Source organism: Poecilia reticulata, linkage group LG16 (assembly GCF_000633615.1).
Source record: "Poecilia reticulata strain Guanapo linkage group LG16, Guppy_female_1.0+MT, whole genome shotgun sequence".
Taxonomy (NCBI): domain Eukaryota; kingdom Metazoa; phylum Chordata; class Actinopteri; order Cyprinodontiformes; family Poeciliidae; genus Poecilia; species Poecilia reticulata.
Genome location: NC_024346.1, coordinates 14,010,947 through 14,033,576, shown reverse-complemented (window position 1 = coordinate 14,033,576; position 22,630 = coordinate 14,010,947). Strand labels below are relative to the sequence as shown.

Genomic DNA, 22,630 nt, shown 5'->3' with positions numbered 1-22,630 from the left:
ATCTTTCATTCACTCCTCCTCACTTTTTTTAGAGAGCGAGAGAAGCAGAGAAAAACACTTTTCCACTCATTGCTACTTCTGAAAACAGATTTAGTCATACAGGGTCTTTAAACAAAAGACAGGCATTATGTCCGTTTACATTGTTTAACTTAGCAATAAATGTATTTTACGTTTCATGTATTATTCTCAACTATAGTCGGCTCAAAACATAATTAGGTGTTCAAAAGAGCAGTTTGATGCAATGTTTGCAGTGCTCTGTATTCATTGCTCTACACCTGAAACATGGTGTGACTTCTGTGGTTATGATGCCTTCATAGTCATGCGAGAGGATCCATATATTAACAAAAATTCACGCTTTGTGCACATTCATCCCAGTAAAAGTTAACACCTTAAGTCTACCAAACTCAAAGCAAGGTCTGTGATACACTCAAATTACGTTTTTAGACATCAGCCTTACCAGTCGTCCGTGTTGAAAGTGTCTCAACATGCTTCAGTTTTTATTTTAATTAAAAAAATATTTCCACCCTCAAATTATACTGACATAAAAAGGAGAAACTAGAAAGGGGCCCCACTAATCACTGAGGCAACTTTACTTTTTGGGGACAGGATGAGGAACTTTTGGAGAGTTTCATTTCTCATGTGCTAAACTCAAGTCATAAAATACCAACAAGCTACAGGAAACAGGAAGATGCTACCAAACCAAATACTGCAGAATTTCTTTTACACCCCCTTGTTTTCCATTCTATTGTCAAATATGAGCCATGAATTTCAAGCAAATGTTCAAAAGCACACCAACACATTAATCCAGAGGGCCTGTTTTGTAGCTTCTCATTCTGTTTTTTTATATTAGTGGTTTAATGCCCACATCATAATCTCCAGACTGATTTCTCTTTTAGTCATGGAGTCAGTTAATTATGCTTCTAAAATACCTACCACAACACGGCTTGTCAATAGCAGAGAGATCAAATCTGGACAATGCATCAGAATTTAATGAGACACTGCAAGGCAAAACGTAAAGTGGAAATTTAAAACTTTTTGTGAATCATGAATAAGAAGCTGTAATTGTGACCCAACAGCACTAACCAATCAGAGCATCAAGCATCATAAAAGCATCAAGCCAAGTGATTAATACATATTAGATTTTTTTTCATGTGACATCAACAAATTACAGCATATTTTATTTGGGATTTTATGTAATAAATCAGTACAAAGCAGTGCATTATTATGAAGACGAAAGAAAATTGATATACAGTACTGTTTTCACAATATTTTTTTTACAAGTAAAAATCTGAAAAGTGTGGTGTTCATTTGTATTCAGCTTCTCCTTGCCCAACCTGTATGTTTAGGCAGACAGAAATGAATTGGTAGGTTTGTGACTGTGCCACATTTTTACATTTTTAGGATGAACATGCTGACAGGGATTCATAATATATCTGAAACATTGGACAATGTTTTATTGCCCAATTCTGCTTTCAACTTCTCCCCAACTTTATTCCTGACTTTTCTGGTGTGCTCCTGTGTCTTTATGAAGTGGATTACTCACCAATATTTTTCAGCAGACCTTGAAAGCCTTTACTGAACAAATAAGAAATAAATACAAGCAAGTGGACTCTAATTTGGTGCCATTACATACTTAAATTATTTTATTTTGGAGAATCGGAATGGGATAGTGCAAATATTCCAAATCATATTTTTATTTGTATTTCAAAATTAAAGAACAATATATTATTTTCTTTCCACTTCACAATGATGCTATTTTTTCTCTCAATGCAGAACATAATAGCTGAATAAAATGCATTCACTTTGGCTGTAATGTGATAACACATAGTGAAAAAGGTGTCATGTCTTGTTGTCACGTCAGTATGGTGTACAGACCAGGTCTGTATTTGGTAAAACAAAGTGTAAGAATGTTTTTGCAGTCGTCACAGAACAAAATGTCACACAGGAAATCCACAGGACGGCTGTGGGGTTTTGATGTTAAGTGAGACTCTATAAGTCACAAATGTGTTTTCTTTTTAAGAGTTTACTCTCCAGTTGGGGATTTTCTGCCAGGGACAATTTTAACGTGGGTGTTCTACTGTGGTCGACATGATCGTGGTTTGACTGAAAAGGCTGACCACTGTCATCATCTCTGACAATGAATTTGAAAGGACAGATCTATTTTGGACATTGTGGGTTTATATCCCTAAAAGCCAAAAGTAGAGTTAAAAATTAGAACATAGTTAGATGTTAAGATGGACTCAAGTGTTTATCCCAGTCATCTATCATTTCTACCCATTCTTCTTCTGCCAGACAGTATCCTCCTCTTTCCTTCATAAGGTTTACTACCAAAGGTCAGAACTCTTTCCAAAAACGTTATCAAATGTTATCAGAAACCAAATATGCAGAGGTTGTGGGTGTGTTGCTGCAAACTGCATGCCTGGCCACAATTGTTTCTTTAGCTGCTAGGATAAAAGGAGCAGTTCCCAAGTTCTGGTTTCATCACCAAATCTATGGATCCATTCACCAAGAACCTCAGAGACAGTTGTCCTCTGAATGACATTCCACCTACAGTCGTTCTCTACTGATTCGACATTTCCAACTTCGCCCTGCCTGTTGATTCTCCAATGTTCTGTACCTTTATGGCACACAAAACTTTGCTGCACACCAACCATCCCTCTTCCGACCTGGAACTGAAAGCCTACTTCATTCTTCCTCTAAAATTATGACTCATCTTCTTAAACCTTGTCATTGTTCTAACTTCTCCTATCCTCCCCAGACATTGTTGAAATATAAACCAAAGTTGTTTTTTTTTTGGTTGTTTTTTTTATTTTCACTTTCTTTTTAAGTAAAATCTTTATTATTCATTCTGAATCCTGTGTGTGATTCTGCATGTGGGTCAGGAAACTTCATGACAATGAAACAGTCAGATACCTGGCAGTTTTTTTCTTGAAACTGCAAGCCTCCTCATCTGTAAAGAAAGTTTTGAAATGAGTCATCATGGTCTTGTTCGAGTTACATCACAAAAAAACCTGTTGATCTTCATGAACCACAACACAGTGTATTTATACATATGTGCACCCATGCACACACATATATTCACATACACTACAGTTCTTCAAAGTAAGACCTCAGTGGTTGGTTTCCTGTAACTTTTAGGGTCTATGCACACCTGGAAAGTTCTTTAGTCCAGACCAAAAGCGAACTTAATTTTTTAAATTTGGTGCGGTTTGCATTCAAATTGTGCTTTTTAGCAAGCGGACCAGTTTTATAAACAAAGTCATGCTGGTTACGATCACTGCTGCCATTTGACAGAAATAAGGGGGGCGGGACAGATCATCGCAGACCTGGAGAAAAACAAACTTTGGAAGTTCTACTTGTTGCATTTTTGTTGTGCACCTTTGTACTGTTATAAAAACTGCAATTACTGTCAAAAGGATCTCATACTACAACACAGGCTTTGCAATGTGATATCAATTTTGGAACAGCATTGGCAAATTCGGCTGCAAGCTCAATGAGATGAGATGAGATGCTGCAGCATTGCTCAGCAGAAAACTATGGATCAGATATGTTTCAGAGGATACACTAGCAAGGTTAGCAACACTGAAGAATAAAGTTTTACCATGATATCCAGCTACGGTGGCTCATGATGTCCAAACAGATGTACATTTCCTGTATTTGGTTCAGATAGAGGCCGGTCTGTATTCACATCTGAACCAAACCATACTAGAATTAATTTAGAAGTGGGACAACATCACCTCAAAAAGTGGGTCTCAGTCTGGTTGTTTGGTCCGCACCAGGATTTACTTGTATTATATATCACACCTGCACAAAAAGTCCAGACCAAAGGGGAGATTCTCCAAATGTGTCAAGTGTGAGTAGATGTGTCTGAACGTCAACACACCTGAGTCAAATAATGAGGCCATTAGCAGGATTCTGGAGAACTTGACTGCATACTGATTAGGAAATTCAGCCATTTGATTCATGCATGTTGGACCACTGATGCATCTAAAAGTTCTTTGGCCATTCTCTGGATACAAAAACGTCCTTCTGATTCCTCATTTGACCTGTTTCTGACCCCACTCATATTTCTCATTCATCATCCTACCAGTACTTTTAAAACAGCAGTTTCTCCACTGAGTTAAATTCAGTCTAAATAATTCCAACTCACAATTAGCGTCACAATTAAAGATTAATCTTGAAAACCGGTAATCAGACTTACAAGGATAAACCGAATCCATCTGCACGTTGTCCTAGTTAGTAAAATTTTTCTCAATATAATTTGACAAAAAACACAAATAATTCTGCTCTTTTTCTTTCTATCGTTCAGGTTTTACATGAACTTCTATATACTGAAGAGTGGTTGTGTTTTTTTGTGCATGTGTGAGATCATTTCCTGACCAGAGAATTTCTGCTGGAGAGCTAGGCCGACCAGCTGCAGACTCCACATCTGTTTGTAATTATATAATCTGCTGGAGCTTTAAGAAGCTGTTCGTGACCAGTCGGTACATAACATTCAGTTTTTTCTGGTAGGGTCAAGTCAGCCATATCTTGTGAATATTTACTTCTTCACAGTTAGCAGTAAATAACTGTGCTTTGCTCCATGTTTACTCTTGGTGCTCTTTTTGCCTCTGAGGTGGAGCTCAGTCTGATGGCTTCCACGCCTCCCTCACTCGATCCTAACACCAAACCACTTCCTTGTTATGATTCCGTAAGGATATCCATTCCCTCCATGGTCATCCACTGCAGCTCTGTCAGTCTCAGCCTGCCTGCATTTGAATCTTACAAACTAGCTACTCTGCTCTTATTGGAAATTACCCAGGTACTCAATCAGTACCGACCACAACCAGGATCACTCCCTCCCTTCAACATCTGCTCTTCTTTCCAGAACCGTAAGTCATTATTGCTTAACTGCTTTACAAAGATTAATTTCCAAGTTGGCCTCACACATCTTTCCTATCCATTGGACTTCCCAGATCCCTTCTCCGGATCAATCTGTACCCTCAGTTCGTTCCCCGGGTACCAATAGGACCGTAATGTCTGAAAACAGTTTATGTATAGATGTTTTTTAATTTCCTTTATTTAACCAGGTTAAACCCCATTGAGAATCTACATCTCATTTTCAAGAGGGACCTGGGCAGAAATCTGCAACACGTACACCACAACCTGGTTACATAGCCTGGTTAAAGCTCTATGTCTAAGTAACATTGCTAAGCTCAGATTGTTTGTGTTTGTAGTGACCAACAGAGAAATGTAGCTTATAACACCCAAAGGGAAAAGAAAATTAGTAGTGTTCTGAAGAAAAGCTTGCCATTGACCTTATTTTATATTCTGAAAACAAGTGAACTGAATTCCCAGTTAGGTGTCATTGACCAAATTTCTCCTGGTAGAGTCAGAACATGCCACATTTTTGTAAACTGAGGTTGCCAAAAAAAACCTGCAGTTCTAGAAATCCATATTTTTGACTCTTCCTGAAGCATCACTGAAATATAAGCTCAATTTCTCTTATTGTGTCTTTTAAAAAATTGAGGAACAGCAGCAACATTCTCATTGAGCTGGCTTTGCTTGCTATCAACCCTGCATAGCAAAGAAAGACCATGGATAGCACCAGAACTATTGATACCTTTGTCTTCAACAATGAAGACAAAGGTGCATGAAGGTTAGTTGGTAAGTTAGACTTTTCTTTAATCCTCTCTTACCAAGAAAGAACTGGTAAGTTTTTAAATGGTCACGTTGTCCTGTTTGTTATGAACATTGTTGGTATTGCCTTAGTAACACTGCAGCTCTATGCACATCAGTTTGTGTTTAAGGTGTTGCAAAGAACAGCAGACTACTTCCCTTACTGCATCCTTCATGTTACCGGTGCTTAGCTTCARATGAACAAATAAACTCCATTGTTGTGGTACAGTCCTTACTGGGATAGGGGCCAAATATTAAACATAGTTTAATTAAAACAGAGCAAAACTTGAAAGACTGAAGTAATTCAGAAAACCAAAGCTTCCCACTTGAGTTTTCACTAAATAACTCCAAAAAAGGAAACATTCTGTTTACAGAAGTAAAGAAATAGCTGTAACCCCAACTTCTGTGTGGCTGCAATGCACTTCATTGCAATCACAATATTTTTCCCATGAGAATCGACTCCTTTGAATGTTGACATATTGATTAACCAAACATGTGATGGTATTATCTACTTACTTGGAATAAATTGACAGAATCTAAGAAACAAATAGTCTGTTGTCTGACTGAACCCAACATGTTGATTAATAACTATATCGGCAAAATTAACTTTGCCTTCTAAAACTTTTCTGTCATCCCAAGCATTAACTGAATCCTGCAACACATTTTCAGATTAGGATTATGTGACTCTACAATTACGTCATAGCAGGAAGTTGAATGAGCAACACTGATTTCAACCTCTGCATTTGGATGTATAAATGCGAACAAATGCATTTATTTTTAATATTTTTTTTCAACCTTGGTAACTTGGCTAAAAACAAAACAGAATTTTAGGAAACAAAACTAGCATGTGTTTTGTTTCTTTCACTTCCTAAATTTCTGTGGTTTCACAGTGTCCTATTTAAACAAAACTTTAATTTAAGAACACACTTGTTTACACATTTCATTCCTATTAAGAAGTGTATAATTGAAACAGATCATATTCTATTTAGATGTAGTGTGCTGCTATTGGTCACATGGAAAATATCAATCCAGTAACTTCCAAACCTTGAGAGCTAATCATATGTGACAAGTTCAAAGTGTGCCAAGAGCACCTTTGTGGATACTTAGATAAACCACTCAGTTCAGCGGCTGCATTTTAAACCACAGAGGATACCAGCCTTCCTCTAACATGTGAAAACTGTGATGGCACCAAAGATACAAACAGCTTTGCTCAAACAAAGTCTATTAAACAGTCTCGTCGCAGGGTGGAAAAAACAGACACCGCTTTGTGTTTCGCAGATACTTGCGCTTCCACCTGCCTCTCTGACCACAAACTGAAGAAATTACTGCAGAGCAGACAAGGAGAGAAAAGGTGTGAAAAAACAGGAACCTTTTGCACATAAGCTGAGTGAAGGGGAAATAGACATTTAAATGCAATGCTCTGACAGGTGTCATGTTGCATGCATCTGTGGCTGTGCAGACAGGAAAAGCAACACCATGAAAAAAAGGTGTGATAATATATTTGAGGTTCTGAAGTGAGTGACAACCTCTCTGAAAGGGTATCTGATGAAATCATTTTATGAGAGATTTAACACAGATAAGAGGCATAAAAATAGATTAAAAGTATTTTTATAGCACTTTCAGTATGATCAGTTGAAGATAACTTCATTCAAGTTTCGCTCCTTTGGATTTGACTGTGTTGTCAGGTGATTGATTACAAAGTGTTTTCATGCTGCTATGAATCAATTTCCTATATTTCCCCCAACTACAGTGAATAGCCTTTTATTCTCTTAATATGTCATAAAAATAAAGGGACAGACAACATAACCATGATCATATATTTAAACCCATCCTTCATACCTACAATGATTTTATTTTTTATGAACTTATGTGAGCAATCCAGGTTTCACTTGCAGAGAAATAGGTCTCATTATGACTAATGTCAAGTTCAGGTTTCATGTTTGCTGTGCCTTGCATTTGTCTTGTTTCTCCTTCTCTTGCAGTTTGCCCTCTTATTTATGTGCAACTCCATTTCTTTGTTTACTTCTTTTTTTGTTTATTGGTCATACGTGGTTGAAGATAAGAGAACAATAAGATCCTCATTTTACAAAATACTGTAAAAGTCAAACCTGTGAATAAAATTCAGAATTGTATTTCAATACTTGCAAAGATTTGGAACGACACTGGTCACAAGGACATTTTGTTTTTCTTGGTGGGAAACAATTTAGAATCAGTTTTTGGACATGCACTAATTTTCTACGTATTTGAAATGATCTTCATTTATTTAACTTGATCCTCTGTTAGCATGTACATTTCTTTATTTTCTCTGACTTTGTAAAATGATCTTTTGTGTGTATTTTCTTCATTAATATTTCACTCCTTTGACTGAAGAAATTTTATTAGCAATAATAACCCTAAAACGCTCCCACATCATATGTTCTCTGAATATCTGCAGACAATCATTCACTATCATATTGGTTAGCAGCGCATAGGTATAGAAACTGATTCTTCCTCATGTGAGGTTAGAGCACGGGGCAGCAAAACCAGCACTTTTTCTTTTATGTTCAAGCCGAGCCAAAAGAGCAGCTCGTCAAATCAAAGTCTGGTATCTGTCGGAAGTGTCTAATGCAGTGGTGCTCAAAGTCAGTAGAGGGCCAGTGTCAGAGTAGCTCAAATTGTTGAGAGTATAAAGTATAAATACATCAAAATCGGCCAAGCACTTCTGGGGCTGTTCACAGAGGTTACAGACCTTGACACGGCTATCCTGAGTTCGAGTCCCATCCTCGATTCCTTTTGCCGTATCTTTTCCCTCTTCCTGCCAGATTACTGTTGCCTAAATGCCACTAGTGGCAAAAATTATGTATATAAAAAAAACAATTGACACCATAGCATTATTTTTATTCACGTCCCAACAGTAAATAAATAGTTATGCAAATTGACAATGACTAAAGATCTGTTGATCAATTGCCTTGAAGCCAGTATTGCTGCAACATATTGTCTTCCTTATAAAAAAGACCTTCTTCAGGGGATGGGTTGAGTTCATGCCAGGGCCAGGATAAAATGGCTTGGTGCAATGTGCCAACAGTCAGACCAACATGGTGGTTGGTGGTTTTGTGAGTTTATTATGTGTCGGGTAAATCCATTCTGTCTTTCAAAGCAGTTTTTACTCTTTGTTTCATCTTTCAGTAGAAAAGGGTTGCTGATGACAGCAGATGAATCAGTATCAGTTCTATTCAAATTGTACTTTTGAAAGCTCTCTCTCTGTTACCAACTCCAGATGTCTGTTTTTCTCTATGTCTGAGCCAAAGTAACATACGTATTTGACAATAGCTGTAGACTTCTTGCATATCTCTAAAGCAGTGCTTCTCAAACTTTTTCAGGCTGAGGACCAAAAGAATCGATTCACTTGGGAACAACACTCTCAACAGGTATGACTCGGCTTCCTCCGATCATATAAGTAGTTCTGATGTTGTTTTCTTTCCACTGGTGTTTTCAGTTTTATTTTGAGTGACCCAGTTTTAAGCCACGTCTACATTGTTGTTTTTAAACACGATCCTTTGGTAAGCTAATTGTACGCGTCACACTTTGGGCTCACGTCACGGCAAATCAACAGTCGTTTACCGGCAGTACCCTGCGGACAGCAAAGGACGGCCGTGGACCACCAGTGGTCCAGGGACCACAGTTTGAGAAAGGCTGCTCTAAAGGGTGGCGCCTCCCCCCTCCAACCTCAGACACCTGTCTAAATGTCATATCAGACAGCAGATGAATCAGTATCAGTTCTATTCTATTCTAAATGTCATATCAGACATTTAGACAGTTTTGCTTGCTTTGGACGGGTTGTACTGAAATATGTAAATTTCGCTCTGGGACTAATAAAAATATGTACATTCACTCATATTCATTAGTATTTAAACTTTTCTTTCATCCCATATGTAGAACAAGTTTGATTTGACATTTAGCATCAAACTACTTATGAGAAAACCTATTGCTAGCAGACCAGTTGAGTTTCAATGGCTTGACAGGGCAGCAGAGTAAAGGTACTGTAGTGCACTTTTACCATAGCAAGTAAAACACAGACTGTTTGTATTAAAAAATAAATCACTACATAGCATTCTGTCTGGGTGATGCAGTGTTTGGGACAGTGACTGAAGGTATAAAGTATATGAAAAAGAGCAACAAACCTAGTTAAAAGTTGAAAGCTTTAAGAACTGTAGCATTTTAAATGTCAGTTTTTGTCAAAAATTGGTACATAATTGCTCTGGTGAGTCACAAACAGACTTTATCAGTCATTAATCAGGTCTCACTAATTACTCATTACTTGCTCCTTCTCACTGTATGAACTTCCAAATGAATCATCACTTAATGACTTAAAATTGGAGCTGGAGATTGTACTATTGCTCTTTTTTACTCTCAAGTTATTTTATGATGCAGTGAAATAAGTTGGCACATTTTAATCACCTATTTTTTCTTCCTTAATTTGATCTCAATGTATTTATCTCTAAACAACTGCTGAATGTTGGCCAAATCAAAGAAAGCTGAAAACTGATTAAGCTTCCTCTTCTGAAAAGGAACTAGCAAAGGAAAATACTACGACATTAGATAAATATGAAACATGATGTTCCTGAATTATTGTGTACACTCCATGTGACTGGCCAGGAGACTCGCACATGATCTAAATTACAAAAATATTTCAATTCCTGTGAGAGAAGCTGATCTAAGCCATTCCAAATGTCAATCAAAATGTTCAATAAGAACATTTTGTGAACATGTCAAGAATTTGTAACATCTTACACTTCCAGAAACTATTGCAAAAAAAATAAAAATCCCATGCACTGTCTTCGAATCAGTATTTTTATGATAGAAGTTTATTTATTTGAACAAAAATGAAATTTTACAACCAATTTAAATGACCTGAGGGAACACCCAAAGACACAATCTAGAATAAAATGTGACGACTGATGAACATATCCACCCAGCTACAAAGTCAGCACTCAGGATCAGGCGTTTCTCTTCAAGACATTTCTTTTAAATTGGTTCAGAATCTGAAACACAGTTTGTAAGTAAATGAAACTGATGAGTCAATCTCAGGTTGAGTGCATTGAAATTCTGGAAATGTCATAAGATCAAATCTTCACATATTCACTTCTCTGCCGTGGTTCCAACTCATTTGTCAAGGTAAGGCTATGACCTACACAGATAACTTTACCCGATAATATTTCCCATTCAACATAATTTCAAGAGTCACAACTTTAAGAAGCTGAGAAGACTTAAACTTCTCACTCCTTAAGTAAAACTGTGCTCTATACACCATACAGCATATGCTCTCAAGATCTTTTCTCACCCACAGCAGATCTGTGGCTGGAGAATGTGGTTTAGTCAATCTGTCAAAAACAAACACAAGCAAAGTTGTGGAATAGTTTGTGTAAAACTCGTCAAACCTGCAGCTTTTGGAAACCCAGTTCAGGAATGGTTTCTGAGGTGCGTTTTTGGTTCACAAAAACTACGTTCTGGTGATCTGCTAAACTACTTAGGTTCTGCATATTTTTTTTAATAGTTGAACAAAAGTTTTTGAATCCAGTTGACAGATATGCAGGACAGATCTAAGGTAAAGTCTTTGTCCATGTTTTTGTTGTTGCTTTAAATAAACCTTAATTAGTAGGACTTCTTCAATTAGATTTTCTAAATACACAAAGTTTAATGCTTACTAAGAAAAAAAAAGCTAAATCCCCCCCAAAGCTACTCCCCACTCACTTGAAAGGTGTTACGTTTGACGGTGTGGTTCTTGCTGTGGTGTTTTTTCTTCCTTCTCTCTCTCCTCGCTCTCTCTGTGGCTCCCCTGCATGGTGTTAATAGTGGCACTGGATTGTATTAAGCACATTTCTGCTGAGCAGCTGCGAAACCTACGATCTCTGACTGATACAAATTGGTAAGTTATTTACTTCCTTTTTTCAGAATTTTCATACTTTCAGTACATGGTAAGCCATTGACGAGCATACACAACTTTTTATTTTATAAGATTAACTTTCAAATTTGCTTAATTTTATGATTTTAATTTTAATTTATACAGCCCAATAACCAATAAATCTTCTGCATGTTTTGCCAATAAATCCTTAAAAATTGACTTGTGAAGTTATGTTTCCTTAAACAGTTGTAATGTTTAATTTAAAGCATGAAAATTTGGTTAGTAATAATTTTGACAGTAACTGATAGGAAGCAGTAGTGTAGGGCAATGACAGCAAAATTGATATGTGTTGATTTAAAGAATAAAAAGACTAAAAATTCAGAAAAGCAAATAATTTAAAAACAGATTTTATAAGTGTTTCTGAAAAGCTACTGACGTCTCTGCAAATATACAATTCTGAATGCCAACAATTGCAGCAGAGGTTTTATTTAGAAGCTAAAAAACATACATATGAACAACAGCTTACTTTACATTTTAAACATTTAGAGTATATTTGATGAATCTTTGCAAATATGTTGTATTGTCTTTTAATGTCGCAATACAAAAAGTTGCTCCTTCTAGACAAGAACATTATCTTCAATCAAAATCTATGCGAAAGTAGATGAGTTTGTGTATTACAGACAAACAGCACCCCCACGTGGCTGAATCCACAAAAAAATACTAAACAAAACATTAAACTAGAAAATGTCCTTCTTTCTTACAGATGTGAATGATGGTAGACTCTGAGAATCTATCATACGATGATGACCAATGGGGGTACAACTATGCGGACTTATTGGCAAACAATAGCAATTATTCTTATGATGATGTCTTCGAGGGAGGTGATGTTTGTGACCTGAAGAATGGCACAGATTTTGAATCCTTGTTTATACCAACTCTCTACTCGGTGGCGTTTGTTGTTGGTGTCTTGGGGAATGGACTTCTGCTGGGAGTCCTCTTTCAAAGCAGGAAGCGTTGGAGTGTGACAGACACGTTCATCCTTCATCTGGCCGTATCAGACGTCCTGCTGTTGTTGACCCTGCCCCTCTGGGCTGCACAGGCTGCAAGTGAAGCCGGATGGGGTTTTGGTTCTGCCCTTTGCAAGATTACTGGAACTGTTTTTACAGTAAGAACTTTACAGTTGAAGTGACACCTTGCTTAAAATGTGAAATGTTCCCTGTATTTGATTTTTTTTGTTTTGATTTGTTTGGATTTCAGATCAACTTCTACTGTGGGATTTTTCTCCTAGCCTGCATCAGCGTTGATCGTTATCTATCCATTGTCCACGCTACCCAGATGTACAGCAAAAGGAAGTCCTGGGTTGTTCATGTGAGCTGTGTTTTGGTGTGGCTGTTTTCTGTGATCCTCTCCATCCCTGACTGGATCTTTTTAGAAGACACGGAAGATGTCAGACAAAACAGAAAGTCTTGTGTTCGTCAGTATTCAAAATACACAAAAGCTGCAGATGAGATAATGAAATTAAAAATGGCAGCACGTTGGCTGTACCATGCTGTAGGCTTTTTGTTTCCTTCATTTGTTCTGGTCTTCTGCTACTCCTGCATCCTGTTACAGCTGCAGTGTGGCTCCCAAAGTCTCCAAAAACAGCGAGCTTTCAAAGTCATAATAGCTGTTGTGGCAGTTTTCTTTCTTTGCTGGACGCCGTATAACATGGTACTTTTGGCAGACACAGTTCAACAAAACAACAATACAGGAACATGTGAGACAAGAAACTCTATGGGCATAGCTCTGACTGTGACTTCGTCTTTGGGATACCTTCACTGCAGCCTCAATCCCATCCTCTACGCCTTTGTGGGTGTGAAGTTTCGCCGACAGCTACTGAACATCCTAAAGTCTATGGGCTGCAAACTGAAGACAAATATAAAATTAGAGTCTTTCACCAGGAGAAGCTCCATTTGGTCAAATTCTGGAGAAACCTCCAACTCCATTGCAGTTTAAAAGGAAAAAAAAAAAAAAATATATATATATATATATATAAAAGCAAGCTGTTCTTACAAAACAGGGTCTCAAACATGTTAAAAACTGACAAGAGGACAAATTCTTCAAAACGTTGATGAACTATCTTACTGGACAGTGACATCAAAGGACAGTTGCATTTAGCAGATATGTTTTACCTACTTGGAACCATACATCTGTAATATGTAAACAAGAAACATAATATTTTTTTGTATCTTCTAATAACCAGGCAGCTACCGGTTTGTAAGATATGGCGACTTGAGTTAGAATGTTTTATGTACTTAAAGGACATTTTGTACATAGTTTCTTATTTTGCTACATTTGATTGCATTAGTTTTATATTGAATGTTTAATTGCAGAATAAAACATTTTTATTCTTAAAAAGTGTGTTTGATTCAGTTTATCATGAAAACGGCTTTAAAATAATGTGAAGTGATAATTACTAAAATATATATATATATATATATATATATATACAAGGTCTTTGTTTGCTGTGTTTGTTTATAAAAAATTGAACACTACTTAGTTACCTTGGACAGGTTGTCATGACATTTTTATCACACTTAGGTAAAGCAGAACATCAACTCTGTGATTTTTTTGTGGTTTGGGCAACAGCCACATTCTACAAACTGAGGAATTACTTGTTCCTTTATGTCTGGCACCACAGCATTTTCAGGAATTCCCACAGCTCTTCTTCCAGTTAAAATCAATTGATAAAATGTAAATACATTCATGCTTCTTTGTGCTTACTTTTTCTGTTTGGAATAAAACTCAAGATAACACAGCTGCACTGGTTTCTGGATCTCAAGTAAACAATCCAATTTAAACAGGAAAATATTAACCTTAATTTATTTTTGTCAATTGTAGAAGATGTGGAAATAAAAAGGCTTAAAGAAATCTACAAAAGTTCCCCATTTGTGTTGCCAGTTAAGAGGGGATTCCTTCTTTGAATGAATAGTTCCTCCTTCAGTTCTATTGTAAGCCATCCAGAATCCTTTCAAAGCCATTTCTGCCCAGTTTGTGTGACCTACAGCATCCAACAACATACGGTTTGGTAAGATAATTTATGCTGTTTATTTTTTAATGCTCAGATCTGATTCTTTTAGTATTTAAATACATTTATATAATTATGTCATTGATTAAAAAAAAAAAAATTTCTTACAGTTTAGATATTTCAAACTAGAATAAACATAACAATAATGAGTAAACTTCACAGAATTCAACAAGTAGTATTGCAGCGGTGTCACAGTTGGAAAAAGGCTTCAGGTCTGTCGTGTGAATTTAGCTTTACAGTTGTTCTGTGGTTTCTCTGGATTCTTCCTGTGGTTCACAAACATGCACATTAAGTGAACTAGTAGTTCTATACTGACAGCGACTTTCTGTTTTTGACTGTGTGAAGAGGCCACTGTCTTCATGTCACCGGTGTTACCTGGGAAAGACTTTTTCAAACTCTGAGATCAAAATAATAGGTACAATAAATGGGTGAGGGAGATTTTTAAGACATTAGTTTGTTGTAAATTTTAATGTAGATCTTTGATTCTGTGGTGAAACAACACCATTGATAAAAAAGGGGCGGCAATAAACCAATGGGGTCATTTCTGCTATAAGGAATAAACATTTATTAGACTTTTCTTATTATCATATAAATGTTACTTAAAGTTAATATTTACTGTAAGATCTGCATTTCTTTGCTAATAGTGGCCACCCATATTTCATTTTGATGTGTGGACCATTTTCACTTCTCAATTTCTTCTTGGTTTTTCCTTCTATAGTGCACTGAACTCTTCATTCAACTGTAAACTGGACAGGATTTCCAGTACTGGTATCTTAGTGAATCACAATTGGTGGTAGGAAAGCTCTAGCCATTTTTGCTGCTATATGGCCCAAACCTCAAGCAAATGTATATTTGCCAGTGTAATTTGTCAGGAGGCAAATTAAACTGAAACATTTCATGGATTCAGATCAGATTTTTGCTGAGATAAATCTATGGTGGGGCAACCACTTAGACTTTTCATAGATCTTATGGTCGGTTTCTTACTTCAGAACTCGATGAACAAACCAAAACTAAGAAGTAAAACGATCTTCCTTTCTTACAGATGTGAATTATGGAAGCTGCTGTGACATCATCAGATGAACATCCATGGTGGGGCGATCTTGTAGATGATTTACCTGATTACTATGGCAACGATTCGTTTTATGAAGACAACAGTTATGAGGATGCTGATGTTTGCGACCTGACCAAGAGTATGGATTTTGAGGCGGTGTTCATCCCAGTCCTGTACTCAGTGGTGTTTGTAGTTGGAATCCTGGGAAATGGATTGTTGATAGCCGTGCTAATGAAGAACAGGAAGACCTGGAGCGTGACAGACACCTTCATCCTCCACCTGGCTTTGGCGGATGTCCTGCTGCTGCTGCTGCTGCCGCTCTGGGCTGCACAGTCTGCTAGTCTGGCTGGATGGCCCTTTGGTACCCCGCTCTGCAAGATCACTGGAGCCATGTTTACAGTAAGAATGTACAGTGAGGAATAGTAGCTGAAAGTGCAAGTATGTCTCAGTGTTTACCTTCTTTTTACTTTCAGGTCAGCTTGTATTGTGGGATTTTCCTCCTTGCCTGCATCAGCGTGGACCGCTACCTTTTCATCGTCCATTCTACCAAGATGTACACTCGCAGGAAGCCCTGGGTGGTGCAAGCCAGCTGCTTGGTGGTGTGGTTAGTCTCCCTGATCCTCTCCATCCCTGACTGGTACTTTTTAGAAGCCGTGGAAGACGTGAGACGAAGCAGAACAGAGTGTGTTCATAACTACTTTAAGATTAATCCAGAATATTTCTATATCTTGAGAATGGCAGCCCGGTGGCTGTACCACACTTTGGGCTTCCTGCTTCCTTCATTTGTTTTGGTCTTTTGCTACTCCTGCATCCTGTTGCAACTGGGGTGTGGCACCAAAGGCCTTCGAAAGCAGAGAGCTTTCAAAGTCATAGTAGCTGTGGTGTCTGTTTTCTTTCTCTGCTGGACTCCACTTAATATCACACTCATTGTGGACACAATTCACCAAAACAACGACAGTGGAACAGCATGTGGAACAAGAACATCTCTGCAGATAGCTCGACTGGTGACTGAGAGTTTGGGATATCTTCACTGCAGCCTCAATCCTATCCTGTACGCCTTCGTAGGGCTGAAGTTTCAACATCAGCTGCTGAATATCCTGAGGTCTATGGGCTGCAAACTGAAGACAAGTTTAAAATCTGAATCTTCCTTTTGGTCTCAGTCAGCTGACGCCTCAAACTCCATTGAAATCTGAAAGACTACATTGAGCAGCTTCAATGTACTCATCATCAGAGGCATAAATATAATAAGTTTCACCATTTTTGTCTAAAGGAATAGCCAAATATCCATACATAAATATCGCAAAAGGTTGTGGAGAGATAAATAATGTAATTTCTCTTAAACTTGCAAAGTAATGTTCATCTAAATACATACATGCATTTTTGCTCAGTCATTTCAAACCTCCTGTTTTCCTTTCATTATGTAGAAAAATTAATTGGTTGCAAACACATGTACGTATTTTTCATTTCTTCCAATGTTATTTCTTTTGCAGTTTACATATCTACACTTTGTCTTTTATGTTGCAAAGGCTTGAAAACCAAAGTCAAAATTCTTGTTTGTTAATACAAACGAGGTGAACAGAAGTGATTCTGATTCTAATTTTCTATTCCTAAAATGTTACAAACAAGACACATCTGCCCCGAAAATGGTTTCGCGAGGAAAACTGAATCTCTCTCTGCTGATGCAGGCTGCACAAATTAAAACAAGGGATTTCACTTTGAGATTTAAGAGATATGCAGATTCCTCTCTCATATGATGCAAGACAGATATAAGACCAATGACAAATTGTTTCAAGCAGAAATCAAATCACACTGAACCAGATACTTTTTTTTTATCACAGTTTCTGTTTGTGGTGAATAAATTCCTTCTGTTATATTTTGTAAGCAGATGAGATAATAATGAAAAAAAAATTACATTTATTATACAGTTTTGTTTGATAGCACTAGTACTTCAAAGACAAAATTATTTTTTATTTTTAAACAAACAGCTCTTGTGAATCATTTATAGATTACAATATGTAGTGTTAGTTTTATAATGTTTCTTTTTGCACAGTCTAAAGTAAGTAAATTGTGAAATGTGGATATAAGCTAGCCTGTTTTTCTGAATGCAGAAAGAAAAATGTTTTCAAGGAGAGAAACTTTGGCTCAGTTGCAGGGTGAAGATGATGGATTTTTTTTTTTAATCGGTTTCAGATATATGCGGTTGTTTGGATCATTCTTAATTCATTCCACATTTTTTCATCTGGAGTTGAATCCAGACTGCAAGAGAGAGAGCACAACCAGCACTAGTTTTTAAGAAAAACACAGTTTGAATATGTTTTATTATGCATGTCTACCTACACATTTAGAATCATCCACAAACATTTTATCTAACTGTTTATTTTAGAGTTATTTAGTAATAAATGTATGCGTGAGAATATTACACTTCAAGTATGTATTTTGTTTTGAAAAAGTTGAAAAAAAAACATATTAAAATTATATATTCATTTAAAAGAACATTCATGTTTCATATTTCCCCTGATTTTGTGTTTTTTGCGTTCAGTGAAAGTGAAGATGGTTAATTTGATATCAGAGATATGGAAGATTTACACTGCTTTGTTTTTTTTTATCTCTTTTTTTGAATAAGAAATATTTACTCTGGACATTTTTGTTTTCTAAAATGTGTCATTTGCAAAACCTTTTCCTATTTTTGCTCAAAATTGCATAAATCAGTTATTTTTTAAGTACTGTAAGTGAAATGTGAGAAAATCAAAATTTCAAAAGCTGTGTAGTTTTGTTGGGTTTTGATATCAGAGACTCTGAACATATGAATATGTGCATGTTTGAAAGGATTTTAACAGATTTCTAAGAGATCTGCAGTTGGAAGAAAACTCAATCGAAGCCCAACATGCTGCCGTTTCTGAAGAAATCATAAAAACCTCTTTTGAAGGAAACTGAAACAAAGTGGAAAAAAACCAAAGCACATCCTCAACCTCAAGTTTCCGTTAAAATGTTAAGAAAAGTGAAGAAAAGTTTCTCTGAGAATGAACCTTAAAAACACGCCCACTGTCAGTCTCTTATTATATAACCATTTACATGAAAATGAAACCTCCTTTTACAACTGATCGGGGGTGGGGGGAGAATTACAATTAACAATCCTAGAAACTATTATTCCAAGTTTAAAAACTTAATTCCTGATATACACAAATCTTTCTAACATTTTTATGTCTCATAAAGAATGTAACCCCCCCTCCCCAACACACACAGACAATTACTTCAGTTATAATTTAAGAGTGGTCAGTGTCTTTGCCCATATTTGAAACATTAATTTTGAAGTATGCAACAAAGTTGGTCTCAAATAAAAGAGCTGTCTTGACTTAAAACCGTCTTGTCTGGCTGTCCAACAACTAATGGTTAAATAAATATTAGAGAAAATTCAACCATTTTCTAATATTTATGTATTTATATTTAATTACTTATATATATTCTGAGGCAACAGTTTTGGTAACCAGGTAGAAAAGTTTTTTTTGACAGATTGACAACTGTATAGATTTGCAAACACCATGAGAAAAAGTGATAGATCAATGACTTACAGCTTCCTAGTGTTGTAAGTCCCTCCCACACTCAGCTCCTCCAGACTAGCGGCAGCAGCAATTAGAAAACACCTGATGTAAATGTGTGTCTTCTGAACTCATCATATGAGTTACTGTTCAAAGCTGTAAACAGCATGATGGAGAAACATTGTTGTGATGACGTGCTGAATGCAGTGTCAGAGGCTAAACAGAGGCTAATTTCAAAGCGTCAAATTGTGAAATCTAATTACTTTTAAGTTATGTTCGACATTGAGTTATACATCATTTTTTATAGCAACTGAAGGTAAAATAGTTACTTGTTTGTGCTATACAAAGAAACTGTGTATGGAAAAATACATAATTTAAGAATGTACACTCAATCCAAACACACTTTTTAATCACAAAGTGTTTAAAACACACTTTATGATCTGTAAAGTCTTAATAGAATATTAGGTTTCTCTAAAACTAATTCTAAAATAATCTCATGAGCTTTATGTAATGCTATTTTGACTTAAACATGTGACTTAAAAATTGTATGGGGAAACTGAGTGCCTCACATGTCTGTCAGACTGTAAGAGTAAATTTGAGAAATAATCTACTTCTTAACATTTACCCACAGCAGTCTAAGACATGTTTAAACACCTCCAAAACTTCTGTGTAACTTCTTTCTGTGGACAGTGTCAATGGTTTGAGAACACTACACATAAAAACATCTTAGTTGAATTATTCATGTTGCCCAGTGCACTGTTGACATGTAAAGACATATTCTGTTTCAATAATTATTTAATCCATTGATTTTCTGTCTCACTCTGCAGATCAGCTTGAGCTAATGGACGGATAACATCACATGATGCTTAGTGCCACTAATAATACATGATTGCTGTTCAACTTATAAGGGGATATCAAGGGAAAAAAACTCCAGGAGGAAGCAGCTATAAAATTATTGTACATGGAAAACAGCAGGAAGATCAGGTTATCTATGGACATGTTAATGTGGAGATCACACTGTCTGAAGATGGCAGACGTCCTGACTTTCATACCTTTTGGTTCAAGTTTAAGTGTTTTTCCATTCATGTGACTTTGTCTTCTTAATGTCAATAAAATCTGAAATGTATTTTCTAGCATGCATAGAAAAAGAAAAGTAAAACAAAAAAAGTCTTTTGTGGTGATTTCCTATTTGAGCCTGATTATTTTCAGTTCCCTTGTGGAATCACTAAATACCTTACGAAGCAAACAGGATGTTGTCTCTGTTCCCTTGTTCTGAGAGCAGCAACATCTAAAGAAGACCGTTTGGTAAGTGAATTTGCAGAAAAAGCTTTCACTAAAGTCAGGACATTTATCAGTATATTTGATGAAGATTATTCATGATGTTTTTGATGATGGCATTTGACTAAATGTATTGATTATTGCTGGTATTGATGGGTTTCTGTTTTGGCTTTAATCAATCATGTAAAGCATTTGGACTGCCTTATACTTGAAATGTGCTACATAAATTTGTCATGCACATATTTTTTCAGGGTAAATCCACTGATTTAAGCTCACTCCTTTCACTCTGAAAAAAGGTTACTCTGGCGTTTGGGTTGACCTCTGCTGCGATAAGCCAGCAGCAGAGGGCAGTGTTAGTCTATCAACATGGTAGGTTATCAACGCCTCATTGAACAGATTTTGATTTCTTTACCCTTTGCTAGTGATGCCTTTACTGTAAGAAAATATTCAGTGTGACATTACAGGTGAAAGAAAATGTTTCTAAGAACAAAACACCTGAAGAATGTAGTGCACATAATGAACTTCATTTAAATATGCAGCATTTTATTTCTCATCGAAGTGAAGTCTGTCTGTCAATGTATTGCTTAGTTGCCTGCATGTATGGGGTGTCATTTGTCACACAGTGAAAAATTAACCAAAAATATTTATTTAGTCTGTCAGAGAAAATGTATGGGGTTAAATTTCTCAAAATTCCATTTTCACCATGTTATTCCAACATTTATACATGTCAGAGTTCCAAACTAAATATTTAATTCACAAGCTTATTGGCAAGCTATTTGCATATTAGCTAAATATTTAACTCAACCCTATTTAGTTACAGGCTAAATATTTAGTTTGGAGGCTAAATATTTAGTTTCGAAAGTATATATTTAGCTTGAAAATTAAGTGTATGGTTTGGAAAATAAATACTGTTTTAGTTGGCAAATTAAATATTTAATTTGGAGCTAAATATTTTGTCTGAAAACTAGATATTTAGTTCATAAATATTTAGTTTGGTACTCTGAAATTTATAAATGTTAGAATAATGAACACTCACATTTTGTCTCTGAAAGAGAAAATAAAATATTTCCGTCAATTTTTTACTGTGCACAAATGGCATCCAATACAATTGAGACTTTGGGAAATTAGGTTTTTAATGTCAACATAAGCTTCTGAATATAGTACTTTGAGACTGATATCCCATGTCCATGTTTAAGATTTATATTTTGAATTAATAAACATGTGTGTGCCATGTGTTAAGAAAGATAGACATGAACTGAACGAAACAAAAACACAGAGAAAAAACAGGAAGTTAAATATCTGGAGAAACTGAGATGGTGTAACACATATGAGCTCAACATGTGTTATTAATAGGCTGAATTGCAAATATGAGAACCTAGTAGACTAATAATGGAGCCTGTTACAAAACAAATGGCAGAGAAGCTGAGAAAGTGAACTGTGAAACATCATTGATCTTTAATTGCAGTTACACATTTTGCATAATTTCAAGTTCATTATCAAAATCACATCTCTAGCTTCTTTGAGTTTTATGATTTAGCATTCATTCATATTGTGATTGTCATATCTTATTAGTTACTCTTACTATAAAAAGAATTTGAGTTATTATAGCAGGCATCCTTCTGAAAAGAAAACAAGAATCAATCATTATTCTGATTATTTCATACCAAAGTTACAGTTGTTTATTCTTACAAGCAAAACAATATTAATATAAGTATTTTGCATTGGGTCTTATTCAGTCACCTAAAATGTCACGATTGCAGTCTTTAAGACTTTTATGCATTGAAATAAGGAATAGTCTCAACTACTTTTAAAAATCTGCAAGCTTGAAACCTACTTCCTCTTTGACCAAGAAATCTGCTCTTCCTGTTTCATGGCTTGGCCACACTCTCTGTCTGACTATAATTTCTTGTGATTAAATACCCAAAGAAATAGAATTAAAGCAAAGTTTGCATGAGGCAAAACACAACCTGATTGATTTCATTGAAGGTTGAGTCCACTGTTGGGTCTAGATCAGTGTTTCTCAAACCTGGTCTTCTTCTTCTTCTTCTTTTGTTTTTTATTGGCGGCTGGCATCCAACTTAAGGTGCATTTACCGCCACCTACCAGACTGGAGTGTGGTCATCAGAGATCTCAGAGGGAAATTTTTTTTTTTTTTTTTT

The 22,630-nt window shown here is 36.1% G+C and overlaps 3 protein-coding genes across 7 annotated transcripts in view; all 3 read left to right on the top strand.

Annotated features, from left to right (window-relative positions):
• The first annotated feature begins 4,826 nt into the window (after positions 1-4,826).
• cxcr3.1 (chemokine (C-X-C motif) receptor 3, tandem duplicate 1) lies at positions 4,827-13,563 on the top strand. Of its 4 annotated transcripts, XM_008431289.2 has the most exons (5): positions 4,843-4,871; positions 9,018-9,065; positions 11,491-11,563; positions 12,303-12,704; positions 12,797-13,563. In XM_008431289.2, the coding sequence occupies exons 4-5, from the start codon at positions 12,309-12,311 to the stop codon at positions 13,532-13,534; spliced, it is 1,134 nt and encodes a 377-aa protein (XP_008429511.1). In that variant the 5' UTR covers positions 4,843-4,871; positions 9,018-9,065; positions 11,491-11,563; positions 12,303-12,308; the 3' UTR covers positions 13,535-13,563. The 4 variants fall into 4 exon arrangements, with proteins under 4 accessions (XP_008429512.1, XP_008429511.1, XP_008429510.1 ...); XM_008431290.2 differs by lacking the exon at positions 11,491-11,563 and having other exon boundaries at positions 4,827-4,871; XM_008431288.2 differs by having other exon boundaries at positions 11,491-12,704.
• LOC103477921 (C-X-C chemokine receptor type 3-like) lies at positions 4,830-20,393 on the top strand. Of its 2 annotated transcripts, XM_008431286.2 has the most exons (4): positions 4,830-4,871; positions 9,018-9,065; positions 15,649-16,056; positions 16,131-20,393. In XM_008431286.2, exons 3-4 carry the CDS (start codon positions 15,658-15,660, stop codon positions 16,848-16,850), a joined length of 1,119 nt encoding a protein of 372 aa, XP_008429508.1. In that variant the 5' UTR covers positions 4,830-4,871; positions 9,018-9,065; positions 15,649-15,657; the 3' UTR covers positions 16,851-20,393. The 2 variants fall into 2 exon arrangements, with proteins under 2 accessions (XP_008429508.1, XP_008429509.1); XM_008431287.2 differs by lacking the exons at positions 4,830-4,871; positions 9,018-9,065 and adding an exon at positions 14,134-14,606.
• A 72-nt stretch (positions 20,394-20,465) lies between these two features.
• Positions 20,466-22,630, top strand: part of LOC103477924 (C-X-C chemokine receptor type 3-like) — a 12,541-nt gene continuing 10,376 nt past the window's right edge. The window contains exon 1 of the mRNA XM_008431294.1: positions 20,466-20,498. The gene's annotated coding sequence lies outside the window, so the exon portion shown is untranslated. The remainder of the gene's footprint in view (positions 20,499-22,630) is intronic.